Genomic DNA, 20,568 nt, shown 5'->3' with positions numbered 1-20,568 from the left:
CCCTACAAATCAATGCCAGCAAATGGTTAGCATTAACAGCAACAGCTTCCCTATACTGGTGTTCAGTCACAGTCCTCAGTTTGAGCCGACCCAGTCCAGCTTTAACTGCTCAGTGATGCTGGTGAGATCCAGGCGCGGGCTATTACGATCTGCGTCTTTGCATTCTTGAGCTTCTGCGCCAATGCGGGAGACTACGGATGGCAGTCTAATCCCCTTAATATTAGTAGTGAACAACAAGTTCAATGAGCTTGTCAGGGTTCATGGAAGACGGGCACTCATCTTTGGCAGTTCTGTTCCTGGATGCGGATACAGGCAGAAACTTTTCTTCAGCAGTTGCAGCTCTGGAGGGTAAAACAGCAGCGTCTCTTGGGTGGGTACCGCAAGTGCTAGCAGATGTATTAGGCACTCGAGTTGATGGCTGCAATGCCAGGATAATGATGACAACTTGTTGACTATTTAATTACGCTGCCCACTGTGGGAGCTGCGACAACAGACTAGGAGACCCTGGAGAATTTGGATCTGGGACTAATTTGCTCCTTCTTACCAGTCAGCTACTTTTGGGTGCCCCCCACTGAGAACACGCTTGGTTTCTTTTCCTGGACAATCTCTCCTTCTTCAGGATCAGGCAGAACTTATAGGAAGGCTTCTGCGTGGACGGGCGGACTCTCCGCTTTTCCAGCAGGTTGTAGACTTCAGATGATGTGCCCTCACCCCTTGGAGAGTGGCTGTCATATGGACCCCAGGCCTGGTCACACAGAAGTCCTCAGAGTCTTCTTGGAAGCACTCTGCTCCTTGGTCTTGGAACTGGAACGAAATGGGGTGGCTTGGATCACACTTTTATGCACATTTTCCAAAGTGGATCCACTGTCTTGGTCTTCAGAAACAATTTAAGTTGATTCTGTGGCAGATGTCATTTCCAGACTACTCTCCAGACACAGCCTGTGTGCTAAGTAATGGTTCTGATATGAGGTAGCAACAGAGCTGGCTCCAAGCAGGAGTATTCAATTCATGGGTACAATCAGCTATGTCACCTAGCTGCTGTCACCTTCCTGACTCAGTAATCAGATAGCCAGTAATGCAGGCCCTGCATTGATGCTTCTTCACCTTGAGCAGCAGAAACTGCAGTCCCACCCTCACCCCTAACATCTACCAAATAGTAGTGCTGAGAAAGAACGAGTCAGCCGCCTTTTGCTAACAGGGCTCCCATTGAATATTTAAAGTTATCCCTTTCTCCATACTCCTCATTTCTGTGTCTGGGTCACCGCTCACCAGTCACATGAATGCAGGCAATACATTTCCAGTGTCTTGTGAAGCTATCATCACCCTCCATTGTGTGCCATGGTAACCAACAGCATACAAAAATGATACCTCTGGCCCTAGAACTTATACTCATACAACAGAATCCATTACCATTCATGTGCTTCATACGCAATGCACATTCACACAAGCATGCTTTCAACATAGGGGGATATTTACAATAAAATGATGGAGCCCGGTGTTACTAAAAAACTAATATCACCGCAATCCAACCTTTTTTAAACTCAGGGATGTGCCGTATTTACAAAAACACGGCACACCCCTGCGTTTTCCCTGGCGCTAAAAAAGCTGCCTATCACCAGCTGCAAGGGTGTCTGCGCTGCAGAGGTGATTGTTTATGTGCGGGAAAGGACACCTTCCTGCACATAAACAATCTTTAAAGGCGATTTGCTGGTTCTATGTGTGCTGCAGAATTCAGCACTGATAGAAAGATAAAAATACGAGGAGAAATTAATCATTTCTCCTTGCATAGCCATCCTAAGACCAGGTTTTACCTGGCATTAGTTTTTGGCGCTGCACCATCTTTGTTAACATGGGGCAGCATCAGAAAGCAATAGGTGTTGCGACAGAACGCTCACTGCAACACCCATTGCACGCCCCTTTCACGCTAAGTGAAGCGGGAAAGGGGGCCTTATTTACAAGGTGGCGTTAAGCCACGTTAAGTGTCTGACCGCCGCCTTGTAAATAAGGAGAAGGGGATATTGCCACCAGAACGTCACTAAATGAGCCGTTCTAGGGGTCATATCAATGTCAATAAGAGTGACGATCTGGTAGTAATATCCCCTTATAAATATGCTCCATAATGTCAGTGCAATATTCTGGGTTTCACATAACAGTGTAATTTCCTAGTAGAGAGTTCAGTAGACCATGCCGTTATTGACACAGAAAAAAGGTTTAGTCACTTTATAAATTTACAAAACATGTTACACAGCCAAAACTACTTTACAGTATGTACCTAGGACAAGGACTCTATTGCTTAATATAAGGTCCCTCTTGGGGTCCTGTACCTCGCATTGTCATGGACAGGGCTAGGCCTTTGCAGACATCCTAGGTTAGTGTGACTCCAGGGCCAAAATAAAAGACAGAATATCGACATCACATGCAGTCAAGCACTAGGGGCAAGTGCATATGCCTGTGTATAATGAATGCAAGGGGCATACCCATCAAGACACTGTCCCATTTCTGTATCCCTTTCAGGTTCCTTACCTGAGGGAGCATTGTGCTAACCCCTGGGGGAGTTTGGCCCATCAACTTCCCTTTCCAGCCGTCTGGAAACTGTCCTTCTGTAAACCTGTAGCATCCATCACCTTTGTGGTTGCAAGAATATGAGCTATCCGTCATCTTCCATATAGGTATTCTTGTAGGGGCTGGTGCCCCATTTTCCACAACTAGGTTGTGTTAGCTGAGGTGTTACTAGGGCTGAATATCCATCCACTTATTGATAATAAATGTGTAGCTCTATAATATGATGTGAAATCCAACCTTTCTAAGGCCTCCATCAAACGTAGACTTGACCATTTGGCAACAGAGACTTGTGGTACCCTGCTTCCTTACAGAAAAGCCCACATATAGGATGCAATTGTTAAAAAAAAAAATTGACAGATTTTATTTGTCGAAAGTTCTGGAGGACATGTAAGATTTTGGGAAGCTTCACTATTTTTATAAGATCAACCCTTCCCAATATTGATAATGGCAAGGGGGCCCAGTGTGAGAGATCCCTTTTGAGCCCCATCATCATGGGGACGATACTAAGTTTGCAAGTCTGACTGCTATATATTGCAACTTGCACTCCTAGATATTGGAACCCTTCTTTGTTATTATACTTGGTAGGCCAACTGCACCACATAATTGTCTTGGAGTATGTTATGTTGTCTAGGCAAAGTTCAGATGGTAAATGCACTCCGGCTCAGCCACACTCCTTCCCAGCAATATAAGTTAGGTTAAATTAACTCCTGGTAAAATGATGTCCTCTTCTAGTTTCTGAACAATAATTAAGATCTGTCAGTCGTGATCTATTCAAACTCAAGTTGTGTTGGGCTAGTGGAGCACAGTTAATTGTGAATCATTGTGTGTATGGCATTTGTGCTTCAGGCTCAGCAGTACCATAAGGCAGTGACCAGGTCACCTCATTACATCACACAGTGAGGGAACAAAATCACATGGAATACGTATAGCCACGCCATTGGGACTGCTCAATTGACCAGGCTCTGAAGAGAGGCCCTAGTATTTTTCTGTGGGAGGAGCGAGAATACGGTCAGAGAGTTCAACATGCATCTACAAAAGAATTAAACATTCCAGATTTTCGGGATGACCACATTGTAAGTGAATTCCATCCATTTTCATTGCTGTAAATTGATTTTGTGGGAATATCTTTAACAAATCTCTTTGATCTGACTTCCTAGGCCACCATTTGAGGAGGTGGGGGAGTAGTGTGACGGTCTTTTCTCCTCCCCAGCTCCCCATCCCCTCTCTCTCGAACTGTAAGCATTTCCTTTTTAGCTAAGACATGCTTGAGATGGCAGAAAAATGTATGTTTCCTCAGTACAATATATTGCACATTCCCACACAAGGTAGGGGAGGCAGAGTCCCCTAGTACACCCACCCTTGCAAACAGTTACTAGCCCAATAAGGATCTGACTGTAGACATGCTTGCTATTCGATAAACGTACCTATTAACTCCTTGTGAAAAGGCAAATCAAATAACCATACATATGTATGGCTTATAACTTCATTTACATCATTTTGTTAGGGAGTTCAAAAGTTGTCTAACCCTATCAGCATCAAAAAAGACCCTAGAGACCTTATTTCCACATTCAATAACTCCTCACACATTCACCCTGGTGGATCTTGAGGGGCCTATCTTTGATTTTAAATAGGTAAACCAATACAAACCATTCTGTCATCAAAAAGGAGCCAACTAAGCTAGAGTCACTCCTCAAAGAAAATGGTGATGGGTGTCTCCCTGGCTACCAGGGTCTAGATCCTTAGTTGCCTTGAGTCCCACAATGGTAACTATTCGGGGTGTGCACCACTGTGTGTGTACAGTTAACAACTTTGCATATCAGGTTAAAATGCAGTGGGCCTGGAGGGATCTCACATTTCATGACTTGCAGATACACTGCACGTCCTCTGGACATTCCTGGTCGTTAATATTTGCTACGTCACTCATTGGCCAAGTGTCTCGTCTTAGTGTTGGTTATAAGCCCTGGTGCTCAGCTGAGATCACCCTCCCTGCTCTTGCATTAGACTATGGGAAGAATAAATAGCATATGTCCCAGTGCCCCCTGGCCTAGCTCCAGCATTCATGAGCCTCAAACAAACAAAGCATTAAGCACTACTGGATTTGACATCAGAGTTGAGTCATGCCCCTGGCTCCAGCCTCCACGAGCCTCAAACAAATAAAACATAGCTCTGTGAATATCAGACCTGAGGATTCATTTACCAGGTTCACAAAACTCTACTCTGCGGAACTATTTGAGAGTCACATTTACCTTGTGTTCACCACTTATCTCCTCGTGGCACTTTAGTACAGGGCTCTCAACTCCTCGTCGAGAGGTGCACAGCGGAGTTTAGCGCTGCCGCCATTCCTGGCGTCGATTGAGGCCACGCCCCTTTTGTGAGGCCACGCCCCCTTCACTACATCTCCCGCCACTATAAAATATGTGTATATTCCGGAAGCGCAGCGGACGGGCGCAGCGGGGGCGCCGTTTGCGCGCCGAAGGCGCGCCTAAGGCAAGCCCGTCTGCGCCCGTCCGCGACGGGACCGCGACCAGCGCCAGCCACGCTGTAGGTAAGAGTAGGGACGCTACGCGGATCGTTTGGTCTAGGTCTGCATTACTAGCTCTGAATACAGACAATCACTGTCATGCGCTCAGGTATGACCTGGCCAACGTTACACCACCGCGATCATGTCCGGTGTGCTACAAGACACTTCGCGACGTTCCGCCCCCTAAAACAGTATTTTTAAATTCTAAAACAGGCTCCCCGATTAACCACCCTGATATCACTATTAAAGCCGCCCTACTAAATTGCAGATCCCTCCCTAGGCATGCGGATGATATCTGGCTGCTACTAGAGGACTCCGATTGGGACGCCCTATTTCTTACAGAAACATGGCTGTCTGTGGATAGTGTAGCTTCTATCTCACTGGCTGTCCCACCAGGCTACAAAATGAGCATCTCAAACAGAGAAAATGATAAAAAGGGTGGTGGGGTAGCGATTATTTTTAAAGACAAATATACACTGTCATCCTCAACGCCTACCTCCATCCCAGGCATTGAGGGGCTTCATTTCTGCTTTCAAATAAACCCCCATTTGTCCCTAGCCGGCCTGATTATCTATCGGCCTCCGGATTGCCATACCAACTATACCGCCGAATTGATGGACCTTATAGTCCAAAGCTCAATAGTTCACCCCCATTTTATTGCAGTTGGCGATTTTAATGTTCACATTGACAGTCCAGACTGCCCCCTAGCCACCCAACTTATTTCTACACTGGAAGCAGCGAATCTATTCCAAATTATCTCGGAACCAACGCACAAGGCAGGCCACATGTTGGACCTGATATTTTCCAATATCCCAGACTGTTCAGCTAAAACCGCACAACCATTGCTTTGGACGGATCACTTTTTAATCCCTTTTTCTTTCTCCCTCCCCTCCCACCACCAGACAAAAGGGAGACGATCCTATGTTCGCAGAAACTGGGTTAATATATCAGCAGAGACTCTCTGCCCTGCTCTCTCAGCTACTACTCCAACTCTGTCATTAGATGTGAACACGGACGCTGTGGCTCTAAATCTTTGGATAGGTAATACGTTGGATACCATCGCGCCTGCAAAAATCGCTACATCACGCAGAGAATCCCCTTCGGCCCCATGGTTCTCGACTGAGCTATTGGCTGAAAAAAGTCATTGCAAAAAACTAGAGCGTCTCTGGCGGATAAACTATTCCATATCAGCAAAAATTTGCTACAAAGAAGCCTTGCGTGTTTTCCACAAATCCATAAAAAAAGCAAAACAATTGTTCTTTGTGTCCTCCATTCAGCAAGCTGAGCAATCTAGCAAAGAAGTTTTTAAAATTGTTCAATCCTTTTTTAAACCTCGTGCAATTGAAACTGAAGTGACTCCGTCGGAGAAACTCTGCGAGGACATCTCGGTCTTTTTTGATAAAAAGATCGAGAAAGTCTACGACACCTTCACCAGTCCCGAGCCCACAATCATGTCCGACACAAATGATAATGTGGCATACCTCCCCGCCTTAGCTCAATTCCACCCTATTTCCCTCGCCGAGGCCAAAAGGGAACTACAAAAATGTAAATCAGGGGCTCCTGATGACCCATGCCCGCCCAAGCTCTGGAAAATGATGTCGGACTCAATTACCACCTCACTGTTACATATCTGGAACACATCCATTGCAACAGGTCTATTCCCCGATTGTTGGAAACATGCCACACTCCTGCCTTTAAAAAAGAAACCAAACGGTGCCCCGGATGATCTTAGCAATCTCCGGCCAATCTCCCTGTTGGCAGCCCCCGGCAAAATGCTCGAAAAACTGATACAACGCCAACTAAACAGGTTTATAGAAGAAAGAGACATACTGCATGAAACCCAGTCAGGTTTCAGGGCGGGCTTTAGCACCGAGACCGCTCTGATAGAAGTGGCTGAGCTGATCAGGTGGTCTTTAGATTCAGGAGCATCGGCTATGTTGGTGCTCCTGGATCTATCTGCCGCTTTTGATACTGTGGATCATGGGAGGCTACTGTTAAGGCTAAAAAACACAGGCCTGGAAGATAAGGCTCTGGGCTGGCTACAGTCTTATCTCACTGATCGTACCCAGAAAGTAGCCTTGGGCCCCCTTTCTTCAAAACCCAAACCCCTCTGGTGTGGTGTCCCTCAGGGCTCGGCCCTCAGTCCATTACTTTTTAATATTTATCTGGCTCCACTCTTTTCTCTTATTGCTAAATGGGGCGTCAAGGCGATTTCATACGCCGATGACACACAACTAATTTTCCCCTTCTCGGATGTTTCAGAGGCAGCCTTCAGCAATATGAAGGGATGCTTGCGAGATGTTGCCAATTGGATGAATGCAAACAAACTCAAACTGAATGCGAGTAAGACGGAGGTCATCTTCTTTGGCAAACATACTCGGCCCCCCCCAAGCCTGTGGTGGCCCTCCGAAATGGGTTTCCCTCCTCTATCCAGCACTAATGCGAAAAATCTGGGAGTAAGATGGGATGAGAGTCTTTCTTTCTCTCCACATATACAGCAGGTCTCTGCGTGCTGTCTCCATAAACTAAGAAACCTACGCAAATTTCTGTCCCTTCTGCCTGAAGACTGTCGCAAGACGGTGGTCCATGCTACAGTCACTTCCAGACTGGACTACGCAAACGGCCTCTACCTTGGCCTACCCAAATATCTGGTGCAACGATTGCAGATCGTGCAGAACGCGGCTGCGAGACTGCTAAAAAACATCCCTTTTAAACAGCATGTCTCTCCGCACTTGCGCGATCTGCATTGGCTCCCTGTAGCCTGCAGAATCAAGTTTAAAGCTCTAACTCTGGCGTTTAGAGCCCAAAAGGGGACCTGTCCCAACTATTTAAAGCTTAGACTCCCCAGATACTATCAGGAGAGATGCTTGCGCTCTAATTCACGACACCAGCTTTCTATCCCCCGCGCCAGGAGAGCCAGACTCGGAGGCAGATCCTTCTCTGCCTGCACGGCGACACTCTGGAACGCTCTACCGGCCAACATCCAATTGGCTCCAACGGAAGCCAGTTTTAAGAGGCAGCTAAAGACTTGGCTCTTTTCCCAGAATAACTAAACACTCCCTCCCCTTTCTCCGCCCATTCTGTCTGGAAAAATGATCACTCAGCGCCGGGACACCTCCTTGCGAGGTAGCTGTTCGCGCTATATAAATATCGGTATTATTATCAGACCTGAGGAGTCACACACCTGGCTCCTGGCTCCAACCTCCTTGAACCTCAGACAGACAAAACAATCTGTGGAACATCAGAGCTGAGGATTCACACCCTCAGCTCCAGCTTTCACAGGCGCCGGTCATCAGTTTAACATCTGAGCTTAAGAAACACATGACTCTAGATGAGATAGCTAGTAACCTTCTTGTGCCAGTCTCTTGCAGCTTCATGACTGGTACTCCCAGTATCTGAGGAGTGTGTGTAGCAAAGATAGATCACTTTCTAACCCACATTATATGGTGGATTTGAGCTGATGTACCTGCTTATTCAGAGTTCGACTGTTGGGCAAGAGTAACATGATACTGCGCTGCCACCGTAGTGGCCCTCATTGGAGTACCCATGGTTGTTAGCTAAGCAAAGGTATTTGTCTACTAAGATCCACATGATACCCTGTCCTTTTAATACACCTCGCCTCCCAAATGCAGTAAAGGTTGCTTTTGGAGGCAAGTAGATGGAGATCCTGAATGGGGATGAACCAGGAAACAATAGTTAGTAGGCCATTCTTCCTTTCTTACTTCAGCTACCAGATAAAAGGCCTTGTAATCATTAGCAAGTTGAGCATTCTTTCCTGAAAGGCCAGTCTGCCGTTAGCCTTGATCCTTCCCAGAAAAAGGTAAGCAGGATGAATTATTAAAAAGACACTTAGAAACACTGCCAGTTTTCATCCCTCCTATGAGATTGAAGGGAGAACCTGTTCTTCACAGAAATTCTGTTTTTTTTTCTCTAGGTTTGGGCACTAGTTGAAAACCCCCTCCAAGGATTGATGAGCAGCCCTGTCCATCATCACACAGTCCTCACTTTGTCCTTGCCTCCTTGATGGTTTTTCTTGAATGTTAAACAACCCATCTGACCCACAAATCCTAGAGAAATGCTTCAGTGGTAGATCATGCCAAGCAATAGACAAGTTTCAAAAGAAAACAATAGGGAACTCACTCAAGGAAGGCAAATCGTCTCACAAACACAGCACAGCAAATATGTACCGACAGAGTTACGGTTTCTATCGCCTATGCGGTAACTATGTAAAAGGTTTGATGAACCTGCTCTGTGCAATTGTTCGGGGGGCATTCATGTGCCAAGCAACCCTTAGCACTGGTCCACTCTTAGTAAACAATATCTCTTAACTGTGACCGGCCAACTCATGCATTTCTAACTGCAGAATCAATGTGGGTCTCTGGAGAATGCATGTAGAGGCCTGTCGAACATACCAGTAGCAACAAACCACTACACAAAAAACATCACAGCAGTACTACAAAAGGGATACCAGATCATTGGCTAGCAACTTCTTGGAGAATGCTGCCACAAGACAGCTGCAGAGTCACCTGGATATGCATGGCTGTTTAGACTCCTGCCAGTCAGGTATCCACATCAGTCACTGTATCGACATTGCCATGTGGTACAAAGTAGACCTAGCCCTAGTTTCCTTTTGGGGCTGTTCCCTACTTAAACATATTGAAGCATTGGAGCATGGTTCATTTCATTAGTGAGTCCGTCCCTTTGCACACCTTAGTCTGTGTGCTTCAATGTGCATTCTGCTTGCCTCTCTTCATTTGCACTCTTCTTGCTTCCTAACTAAGTTGTACATTTCTATGCACAACTCTCTGTGTGGCCATCCAACTTTGTAATACCATCTGAGATTTTCTCTCTATACCGACTCCTTATCTAACCTCTAACAGTGCTTCTCTACATGCAATTCGCTTTGCGCAAGCCCCTTGGTGTGCTTCTCTACGAGTAGCTCAGTCCACTTGCCTTTCCCCATACACTCTTTCTACACCTGCATGCTTGTGCCCTGCTGTATGCCTCTCTCTGCATTACTAACCATGCATGTGTAAGTGTGTTCGTAACACCCCCCCCTTTCTGCAGGCCTCACTCCACATCCCAGTTTCAGCAAATGCGTGCACCGCTCTGCACTTCTCTTTGTGAACACCATCCTTTCTATGGTATATCCATAGTTTTTATGTTAAATGACTCTAATTATTTGGCTCTTTGGCCCTAGAGCCTCCTCCCCTTTTGCTAACGAGAAATGTTTTTAGCTATTGTGATTTCCAGGCTCCCCACTAACTTACAAAACTTGCCCTTTACCTTGGTGGGCTATTTAGGTTTGGTTTCTGTGTAATCATGATCAACATCCCTGCTAGCTATGGCAACTAATTCCCTCTGATTCCACTACTAACTCATCAGAGTTATCCACGGGTAGATTTCTTCTGAGAACACAAGACTACACTCACTAATGAAAAAAGCACTAAATTACATGCTAAAGTTAAGTAGCATGTTACTCAGCATAAAGCGCTTTAACACCTCTTCACGGATAGTAACTGCTAAATGAACAAATTACTTTTGGTAACCCCTTTTGTACTTGAGACTTAAACAGAAGATTCCTCACTTTGTGAATTTGTCCAGGTGCCAGAACGTTGATAGCAATTCCCTTGCGCAACGGTAAGTGGCATCGGCAGCTCCACATTGAGTCCGTCTCGCCCTGGATGCGACATCTGGCTACTTCATCTGCGCCACCTCCGTACACTGACGCTGAGCCATACAATGCCTCCTACCAACATGCAAGGTAATTGCTATCAAAATTCTCTGTATCCAGTGTGTCGCGTTTGGAAATTCACAAGGTGAATAATCTGCGGTTAGATGTCTCTATCAGAAAAATGTAACTCCAACACAATATGGTACAGTAATGCGTGCTGTGTGCTTGCTCCTTTCCTGGGGAGTCACTGCACATAGAGCCCATGGGCTAGAGGCTGTGCAATATATGGATTGCTCCCTGATTGTTTTCCCATTTTATCCCTGTATTTCTCAACCTCTGCTCACAGTGCAGGAAAAGGAGTGATCTTCCATGTTCTAGTTACCATTTAGTGACCTTATCTCTTTTGTCCACCATTTGACCACAGATAATCCGTAAGATTGTGCGCCGAATTGCACCCTCTGGAAATGAAGAGGACGATGACTTGCAGGAGAATGAAGAGGTGATCATCGAGGGCGCCATGCAGGAGCCACTCGAGCTGGAGGCTGAAGCCGAACAATTCATGAAGTACGCTGTGTTACAGCGGGACAGCCCAGGGAGTAACAAGGTAGGTGAGACCTGTTATTGCAGCCTAGGGTGGTATGACTATATGACGTACCATACGCAGTCAATGTATGTACCATATGCAGTCCAGGTAAATACATCAGCGAGTGGCAACACTGTCAGCAGAACCATCTGCAGCTAATGCTACTCCAGTCCAAGAGTGGGGGCACTGGTATGTGCCCTATTATGCACGACCCATGTTAATAAAAACCAGATGGGTACTAGTGTACTCCAAAACACTGGCAAACCAGACACCAAAGTTGTGAAGGTTATCTTTTCTTTCCACAGTCCATATTAATGCAGCAAGGGGTCACTAAGTGACATATGAAGACACGGGTCACCAAAATCATGCTACATTTGCATGGCAATGGTTTACACATCCTAAGGGTTGTAAAGTTTGCCACAGCAGACACTCCCCTTGATAACAGCCATGGGACACCAATGTCCCCAGAGAAAGTAAACACCAAAAGCATACAGAAGCCTAGCATGCTGTAGTGGAACAAGCCTAGACAAAACCAAGCATAGGAATTATGCAATTAGCATCTAGTAAGAATGTTGGCGCATACGCTGTATCTGGTAGCTTGGCAGTGCCAAGACAGACAGTAGAACAGAGGGCTCCAACTGACAGTCCATGGGTACCAAGGGAGGCAGTTCCACATGCAGCTATCAGTATTAGTCCCGAAAAGGAAAGTGCACACCGCACTGAACATACAGAAGTTCTGTCACATGCTGTGTACAAAGCGGTGCATGAAGACGTTATTCTCCATTTTAGGACCAATATCATAGGCTGCACTGTAGGCATATATTTTGTAAAGGGCTTGTTGAATAATTTATTTGTGGGACATGGAAAGTGGACAGGGTTTCATTGTTTGTCCTGCCTTCTGCTGTTTTTTCTTACTCCCTTTGCTACTCTGTGGGAGGTGGTTTTGAGCAGTCTCCTCGCTGCGCCTTCCTTTATCACCTCATGTCATCTCAGCCGCTAAGCCTTCCAGGCTGATTCTTTGTTTCTGCTTTTTTTGCCCCTCCTTGTCTGTCTCTTTCTTTTCATCTCTGTGTGTGGCTCACCTTGCCTTCTCATCGCCCGGGCCTCGATGCCCGCAGGTGGAGGACGGGCTTGGTGCTCTGAGGTCCGAACTCCTGGATGGCCGAAAGGGGGCACAAATAGTGAAGCTAGCCAGCCTAAGAAGTGTGCAGCAGTGAACCCCTCCAGAACAGGGCTCTCTGGAGGTAACACCGCCTTTCTACTTCCTGCTTTCTCTTAATTTTGCATACTGAGTTCTTGGATAACTCTCCTTCTTTTGTATTAACTGCATCGCTACATCTGAATCCTGTATGTGGGCCAAATCCTGTCCAACCCATGACACGTAAAGGGTAGTAACTGGCCCTCCTTCCACACATACACCAGTGCTTCCAGTCCTAGCTAGCAGGTGTCACTGAATGAGCAGTACTTGCCTCTCCCTCCCTGTGGCTGTCATTGCTTGTTTATTATTTATTGTGTGTACATTGGAGCATAACTCAACTTAGGAATCATTAAAATACATTGGTAACCTGTCCTTATTGATTAATTTGACTTGAAAGAGGTGTAACGGTGATAGGGTGAGTAGGCAGCTGTAGAAGTCAAAGTACAAGGAGAGACTGGAGAGAGATCTGAGAATATGGCAGCAGTGCTGCGTTGTATTGCAATTGCTTTGTACGCCCCCTGAGACGTTTTCATTCGTTTCATGTGTAGGAGTCATGATCAGTATCAATGTGATAACAATGTACAAAATTATGACCTTTACATAGCAGCTCATTTTGCAACTAATATATAGCTATCCGTCCACAATTAAGGTAAAATACATAATTTCCCTTTATATTGAATTGCAGTTTGGAATGTATACATATCCGAGCAACCAGATAAGAGAATCCTGATCTGAAAGACTCTGCTTCCTAATGTACAATTTCAAGCCACAATCCTGAGAGATCGTGTGTCCCAGCGGTTGAGCAGCTGCTTTGCTACTGGGGGATTTGAGATTAAAGGTTATCCCACTCCCAGAGATACGCAGTAAAGTGAATAGCATTTAGTCTTTTTTTATGTTACTTTCCCTGCCTCCTCGCCAAAATAGTTCCTACTTTTTGAAATCAGGTCTGTGTTTTTTTCTGTCTCCAACATGGCAGGCAGAGTAGGCATCTATGGCCACTTGATCGGTTAGGTAAGCCGGATTTAATTTTAATTTAAATCTCAGCCCTGCCACAGTAGGCTGAACACATAGCACTGGTCTGCCAGCAGCCCACTTTAGTGCTATAGCAGCGAGCGGGGCAGTATGGCCGGCACACATGCCATTTGGAGACCATGCTAAGTTGGTTTATGATGTGCAAGGTGTTGCAATCCGTGGTTTATAATCTAATTTCTTCCCAACTGGGGCTTTTATTGTCTAATTAATTAACCAATCAATTAGTGAAATTGGAAGGTTTGCAGTAATAGTTAAAGCCTTTCTCAGCTGGCTTTACTTGTGCTCTGCTGCTATAATGGAGGGATGCAGGGAAAAGAGCAGACACTGAAAGGAGGAGCTAGTAAACTTGTCTCCTGACGATTTGCATCTAATAATTGCTAAGACTGTAGGTTCAGCTCTACAAAAGCTGTCAAAGAATGCTGGGGCAGACCAGCCCAATGTGGAAGGTAATGATACAGAGCAACACGGGCAAACTGGTGCAAGGTGCCCAGCTGGCTGAAGTGATAACCCATATCAGAGAATGCTTGGAGTTTCAGCCTCTAGAACAATGGATGTACCCTTATGACCTATTTCGGTCCTTTGCACCAAGCAATTTGGCTATTTTGAATTTACTTGATATAGCAAATGATATCCTTCTTAAAGCGTAGTATGAAATGGATAAGATATAACTTCCCAGATTCAGTGGAAAAAAGATTTACATTGGAAAACTACAGATCACAATTCCCCCAGTTGCTTGTTCACTAGTGTGTCATCACTACTAACTTCTGAAAACCCCCTTCCATTTGGGCCAATAGATAAGAACGAAGCGTGAACGTCGAAGAGGGGGTATTCTGCAACCGACTTTGCTTTCAGAGCTAGTACTTATGTCATCAATGCAACAAAAAAACTTTCAGACTTTATATCAGGTTTTGCTAAGAGATAGTACATACTTTCTTACCAGCATGGAGCTGACAATGTGATTCCTTTCAGATATCACTTTTGACACTTTGGGTGCGGTAGCTTCCTCATGAAGTGCAATTACATCTCGAAGGAGAAACCATTGGGTAAGAGCATGAAACCTGGAAATAGTACACCTCTCTTTCAATGTACAGAAATTATTTGGCCCAGAGTTAGAAGTCTTGGTCAAAAGGTTGGATAAAGAAAATAAATGTTCACAGTCTTTTTATCAGCAAACCCAAAAACCAAGATCTTTCTTATTTTCAGAAGGCCAGCTGTTCTAGAAGCTTCATAGGTGGACCAGTGGTTGGGGGGGTCGTCTAACAGAAAAGACTGGACCATCAACATTTATCTTGCCTTGACAACCACCCAAGGCATAACTATGCCCAAAAACACTCTCTTCTGGTAGGAGGTCATCTATAATGGTTTGCAGAGCTTTGGAAGAAGCTGCAGGATCAATGGGCAATAGGAGTAGTGTCAGAGGGGAAATAGCCTTTACATTGTGGTGCGCACCAAGCTGTACCTTAACAATGCAGTCTGAACCACGAATGCGTCTACAACGCATTCCTTTACCACGCAAGTCGTTACAACGACTTGATAAGGAAAGCATTGCTGGATTGATGTTGCACTTTAAGTCCAGCACTTTCCTTACTGTAGAGCAGACTGAAGTTGGAATAGTAATTTATACTATCTCAAACTTCAGCACTTTCCCAAAGGCAAGTGGTAATGACTTGCGTGGTAAAGAAATGAGTTGTAAATACGCATTTGTTGTTCGAACTGTATTGTTAAAGCTGGTGTGGTAAGTGGTTGTGTGGTTCTGACATACAACCGTGTCAGAGGTATATGTGAAGGAGTTCAATTAAACATCTCCACAAACATTGTTTTGTCCACCTCTGCTACTAATGATTCAGGAAGTACAAATCCTGAAAGAGAAGAAAGAGAAAAAGACCAAAGAGGAAAAGTTATGTACTCAATACTTTTTGCAGTGTAAAAAGAACAGGAGTAACAAGGTGGATAATAGATCTGAAAGGAGGGAATTTATAGTTATGCTCAAGAACGTTCATGATGGTGTCTCTGTAGACACTAATCCCTTTAATCTCACCAGGGAATTTTATACTACACATGACCTACAAGATGCCTACTTACTTATAGCTATGCAGCTCTCACACCAGAAGTATCTCCGGTTTGCTTTAAATGAAAATCACTTCCAATTTACAGTTCTTCCATTTGGCTTATCAGTGGCATCAAGAACCTTGACAAAGGAACTAGCACCAGTAGTTGCTTATCTACAGTTATAGGATATTCAAATATTTCCGTACTTGGATGCAGTGCTTAATTTGTAAATGAATAAGTGCCAGTGCCCAAAGTTTTGTTCAGAAGCCTGTGGCCTGCAGCATCGAAGGTCTGGATACTGGATGCAAAGGATGCATAGTCTTGATTTCATCTCCGGCTCTTTCATCCACCACCAGACACTTTCTTCCTCTTTTTCTCACTCTTTTTGGTTCTTTTCATCCCTGCTTTCTCATTCTGTCTTTCTGTTTTTCCATATTTCTCTTCCTCCTTATTTCCCCTTTTTGTGTTTTTCCCTCTCTTACTCTGGGTCTAAGTGTGTTGAAGATAAATAAGTGCTGGTCCACAAAAATAAGTGCCAGTGGGCCCCACCTGCGACTATCAGCTCAAATTAAGCACTTCTTGATGACTGGCTAATTTGTGATAATTTGATCAAGGCCTAACAACCAGAGTGTGCAAAGTACTTACAAGAGTTAGGATTTCTTCTTAACAGGAACAATTCCTATTTTCAGACAGTGCAGGATTGTGTGTTCAAAGGACTTGTTTCTCTTTTTTTTTTTTATAATTTTTTTATTGAGATCCAGGTGTAACAGTATCATAAATATAACTTAAATTGATCTTTCCACATAGGTGATAAATACCATTTTTTCCATGCACATATAATTTCATTATATAATTACAATAAATATAGTAAACAAAATTAATACTCATAGCGTCGCCTCCCGTAAACCAAACTATCATTAAGAATGCAGTTGACATAAAATCACATAAAAGGAACAACTATATCCAAAGTCTACCAAATGGTGTGAGGGGATATCTCAATTCTTTTAATCCATTTTCATGTTCCCGCATCTTCCAGTTGTAAATATTCTCCCCAAACTTTCTCAAATTTCCTGACTCCCCCAGTGCGAATTGCATATTGTTGCTCACTTGCTCTAACTTGTCTCATTTTTTGTAGCCAATCCTTCCATGAGGGAATAATGTGGTTTCGCCAATTTTGGAGTAGAAGGGACCGGGTTACCGCTGTTGTTTCTCAACAGTTTTTAAGAGGGTCAAGAGAGGATGATCACTCTGTAGCATCAGCACCAGTCTCTATCGAGCAAGGACTTTGCCTTGGTGGAGAAACTTCTTCGAGCCCAGGGTTACATGTCTACAGTAACAGCATTAGTCCCATGGGCCAGACTGCACCTAAAGCCATTAGTACAGCATCTGTTAAAATTCTGGGTTCCAGCCAGCCAGGATATTACATCTTCAATGCCTCTGCCAGAAGCCTGATGGGGAAAATTGGCCTTGTGTCTAATCAAGGATCGTTTGAACAAAGACGTTCCTCTAGTGTCTCAAAGTTCAACATCAATAACTACAGACGTCAATGCAATAGGTTGGAGCAGTACCGCAACCTCAGAATTCTAGGGCTAGTGGTCCCAAAGTAACAGTTGTTCTAATCGAACAGGCAAGAGCTGTTTGCAATCCTCCTAGCCTTAAAGGAATTTTCCCCTCTGACCCAGAGCAAATCGTTTCATAAGCCAGCAAGCGGGGACAGAGAGCGCACACCTAGCCCAGAAGGCACAAGAAATCTGGATATGGTCAGAGACACATGTTAGTTTTGAGAGCACCCTCTCTCCCAGAATTACAGAATGTAGTGGCAGACCAACCGAGTAGTCAATTCCCATCTTTAGTGGATCTGCACCTGCATCCAAATGTATTCAGAACACTAACAGATACGATGGAGGAAGCCATTGATATATCGCTTTTCATCAAGGGACAATGCATTACTTTCAGGCATCTGAACGAGAACTCCACATGTGAAAGCTTGAGCAGTGGATGCATGGCGATAAGTTGGCTGAAGGGTTTGCTTTATATATTCCCTCCAATTTCCCTCTTCCAGATGGTGCTCAAGAAGATTCAGAACGGGAGGACTCAAGTTCAGCTTATTGCACCTTTCTGGCTAAATAGATTGTGGTTCCCACTACTAGCACGTTTATCACTGGAAACACAGATTCCTCTCCCTGTAAACTCTAACACTTTCAGGTGGCTGAAGTCAATTCTGCGTCTCATGTTAACAGCATGGAAATTGAGAGGCAAGCCTTTGTAAATCTCAGAAGTTCAAGTGGAGGAGCTGCGGATATTCAGGGAAATAGCCTTCCTACAATTAGGGCATCTGATTCAGGACACTAGAGGGGTTCCTCTACCAGGTGCAATAACAGAGGTTTACAGCCAGCATCCTGTCACCTGTGCCAAATTCTGGTATTCCTGAGGAATTAATTCTTGAAGGATCTTTTTGTAGCTACATTAAAAGTTCAGTGGGCAGCCAATAAATCAATGATGCAGTCCTTTAGCCTCTACTGAAGAACTGGCTTCTAGACTACTGAAGAGTTTTATTTTAAGTCTGCATGAAACTCATATCTCATTGCCATATTAGGATTAGGTTTTAGTTTTACAGGCCCTAAAGGTTAATCCATTTGAACCTCTAGATACTGCATACTGTTAAATGTCCTTTTTTATGTATAATATTGTTTTTTTGTTAGTGATAAAATCAGCTAGATAATTAGGAGCAATATGACCCTTAATTACTGATGAGCCCTAATTAAGACAATTTCTAGACAGAAGAACCCTCAGAACTGGTTCAGCTTTCATTCCCAAGGTAAATTCATGTTTTCATTTAGAACATGAGATAGCTGTGCAGTGTTTTCCTGATCCTCAGAATGAGAATCTTTCACAAACAGGATATTAAAGAAACTATACAGTTCTATCTTAAAAGAATACAATCCTTTAGAGCTTACCGATCACTGTTAGTGACATTTGGAGCAGCCGGTAAGGGGAAAAAATCTACAACTACAATCACGAGGGATGAACACTGCTATTGTATCTGCTTATGAATTGCTGGGTCAGACTGTGCTCTTAATACAGAAAAGAGATTAAGGGCCTGATTATGAGTTTGGTGGTCCCATGGACCACCAAACCCGTGGTGCGGCTAGTGCCGCATTTCGTGTTGGGCGGTCGGACCCCCATGGGACCTCTGCTACTGCCAGGGATCCGCGATCCCGGGCAGTCATGCAACGGTCTGAGACCCGCAATATTCCTACGGTGCTGCTGCGGGACCGCCAAGAATATAACGAGTTTCCTCACTGCTACAGTTTTCATGGCGGTGAGCTTGCCATGAAAACAGTGGTGGTGAGGAAACTAAGGGAGCCCTACAGGGCCCCCTATTGTCTCAGGGCAATGGGGTGCATGCAGGGGGGCACATGATGTGCCCCCATGTGTGCAGGCACCCCAGTTCCTGCATGGCATTGACTGCACCAGTCCATGCAATGCAGTAGCAGGCTTTGGCATTCCCACTGCGGTGCCTTTCTAAGGGTCACCACCTGGAACCGCTAAAGCACCGCCCGCCAGGCCAGGAGAAAACTCCTAATCTGGCGGGTGGTCAGTGGTCGAGTTTAGCGGTGTTGGAGTGAAGCGCTGGCATCGCGGCCTGCTCCCACACCGCCAGATTCATCATGAGGCCCTAACTATTATTCACTCTTACTGACTTTTCCAGGGGTGGGACAACCCTCAAGCCGTAAGGACTGTGACAGCAAAGACATCATTGCGAAAGCGTGTAGCAGCGGCACAAAGCTGCTGAAATAGTGATAGCACCAAAAGAAAAGTAAATGCAGACTTTGTAGTGGGGGAGTGTGTACCTAGGTGCGAATGAGACAGGAAATGGTGAAGCAGAGGAGACAAAAGGAAGTACATGAAGGACTGAGTAAATGATGATGATGAAGAGGTAGGAGTTGAAGTGTGAGAAATGCAAAGGGAGAGATTGCAGAGGAAAGTGATGTGGAGGGGAGAACAGGAGTGACTGACTCACTGAGGAAACTTTACACTCCACAGACCTTTGTAATGTTTATTTCACAAGTGATATTTCAGTAATTCACAAAAATATCATTGTTGTTCCTCGGTTATCTGATATTGAGTATAAATCTGTGCTAATACGCATCAGCAAAGATTTTAAGTCCGACTTGTTTTAAGATTGTGCTTGTTGAAGTGTGATATATTTGGATGCACTAACAGAAAACACAGGGTTTTAGTTCACATGTTTTAGGCCACACCTCTTGTAAAGGGGTGCATAGTTAACCGCTGCTTGGCCACATTCCTTTTAGAGAGGAATCCGCCCCATCCCCGGCCCACAACGTGTTTCATTCCACTTAAAGCCCTACCCTGGCCTTTGAGTGCATCATACAGGACCTGTTGCTGTAATGTCATAAACTGCATGCGGTATACACTCAGACTAGAGTGGGCATTTTTGGGCACCCCCAGTATATGTCCCGTAGGCTTGCCTGATCATGACATTATCAGCGCGCTGCATCTCCTGATGAGTTTACAGTATGTGCATAATTGTATCTTTGATCAATATACTGCTGTGTGTGACTGTCCTCCTCACTATTTATGGGTGATTACGTCACGGATGCTGCATTCAGGTTACGCTGTAGCAATGTTTGATCCTGAAGACATTTTTAAAAATTCAAAACAATTTCTCTTTCTTTTTTTTACGTTGACAAGGACCTGCAAAAAACAGTAGTCTCTACCGTGATACTTTCAAAGATTGACTAAGCGAATGCTTTTTTGTAAGTGTAAGAAAAAAAGTCTAAATAAGCTGCAGATCCTACAGAACTCAGGGGCTCGCCTGTTATTAGGCATACCCAAAGGAGAATCAGTCTCAGCTGCCCTTCCGTTTCTCCATTGGTTACCTATTGAGAAGCGTATACAGTTTAAGGCCCTATGCATTGCTATCA

The 20,568-nt window shown here is 44.7% G+C and overlaps 1 protein-coding gene across 6 annotated transcripts in view; it reads left to right on the top strand.

Annotated features, from left to right (window-relative positions):
- ANK1 (ankyrin 1) overlaps positions 1-20,568 on the top strand; it is an 826,509-nt gene that overhangs the window by 759,541 nt on the left and 46,400 nt on the right. For 5 of the 6 annotated variants that reach the window (XM_085634051.1, XM_085634052.1, XM_085634055.1 and 2 more), the window contains 2 exons: positions 11,182-11,361; positions 12,459-12,584. In XM_085634051.1, the coding sequence (XP_085490177.1) occupies positions 11,182-11,361; positions 12,459-12,557 (279 nt within the window). In that variant the 3' untranslated portion in view covers positions 12,558-12,584. The remainder of the gene's footprint in view (positions 1-11,181; positions 11,362-12,458; positions 12,585-20,568) is intronic. The other variant, XM_085634053.1, reaches the window with a different exon arrangement.

Source organism: Triturus cristatus, chromosome 11 (assembly GCF_964204655.1).
Source record: "Triturus cristatus chromosome 11, aTriCri1.1, whole genome shotgun sequence".
Lineage (NCBI taxonomy): Eukaryota > Metazoa > Chordata > Amphibia > Caudata > Salamandridae > Triturus > Triturus cristatus.
This window is presented reverse-complemented; position numbering and strand designations above follow the sequence as displayed.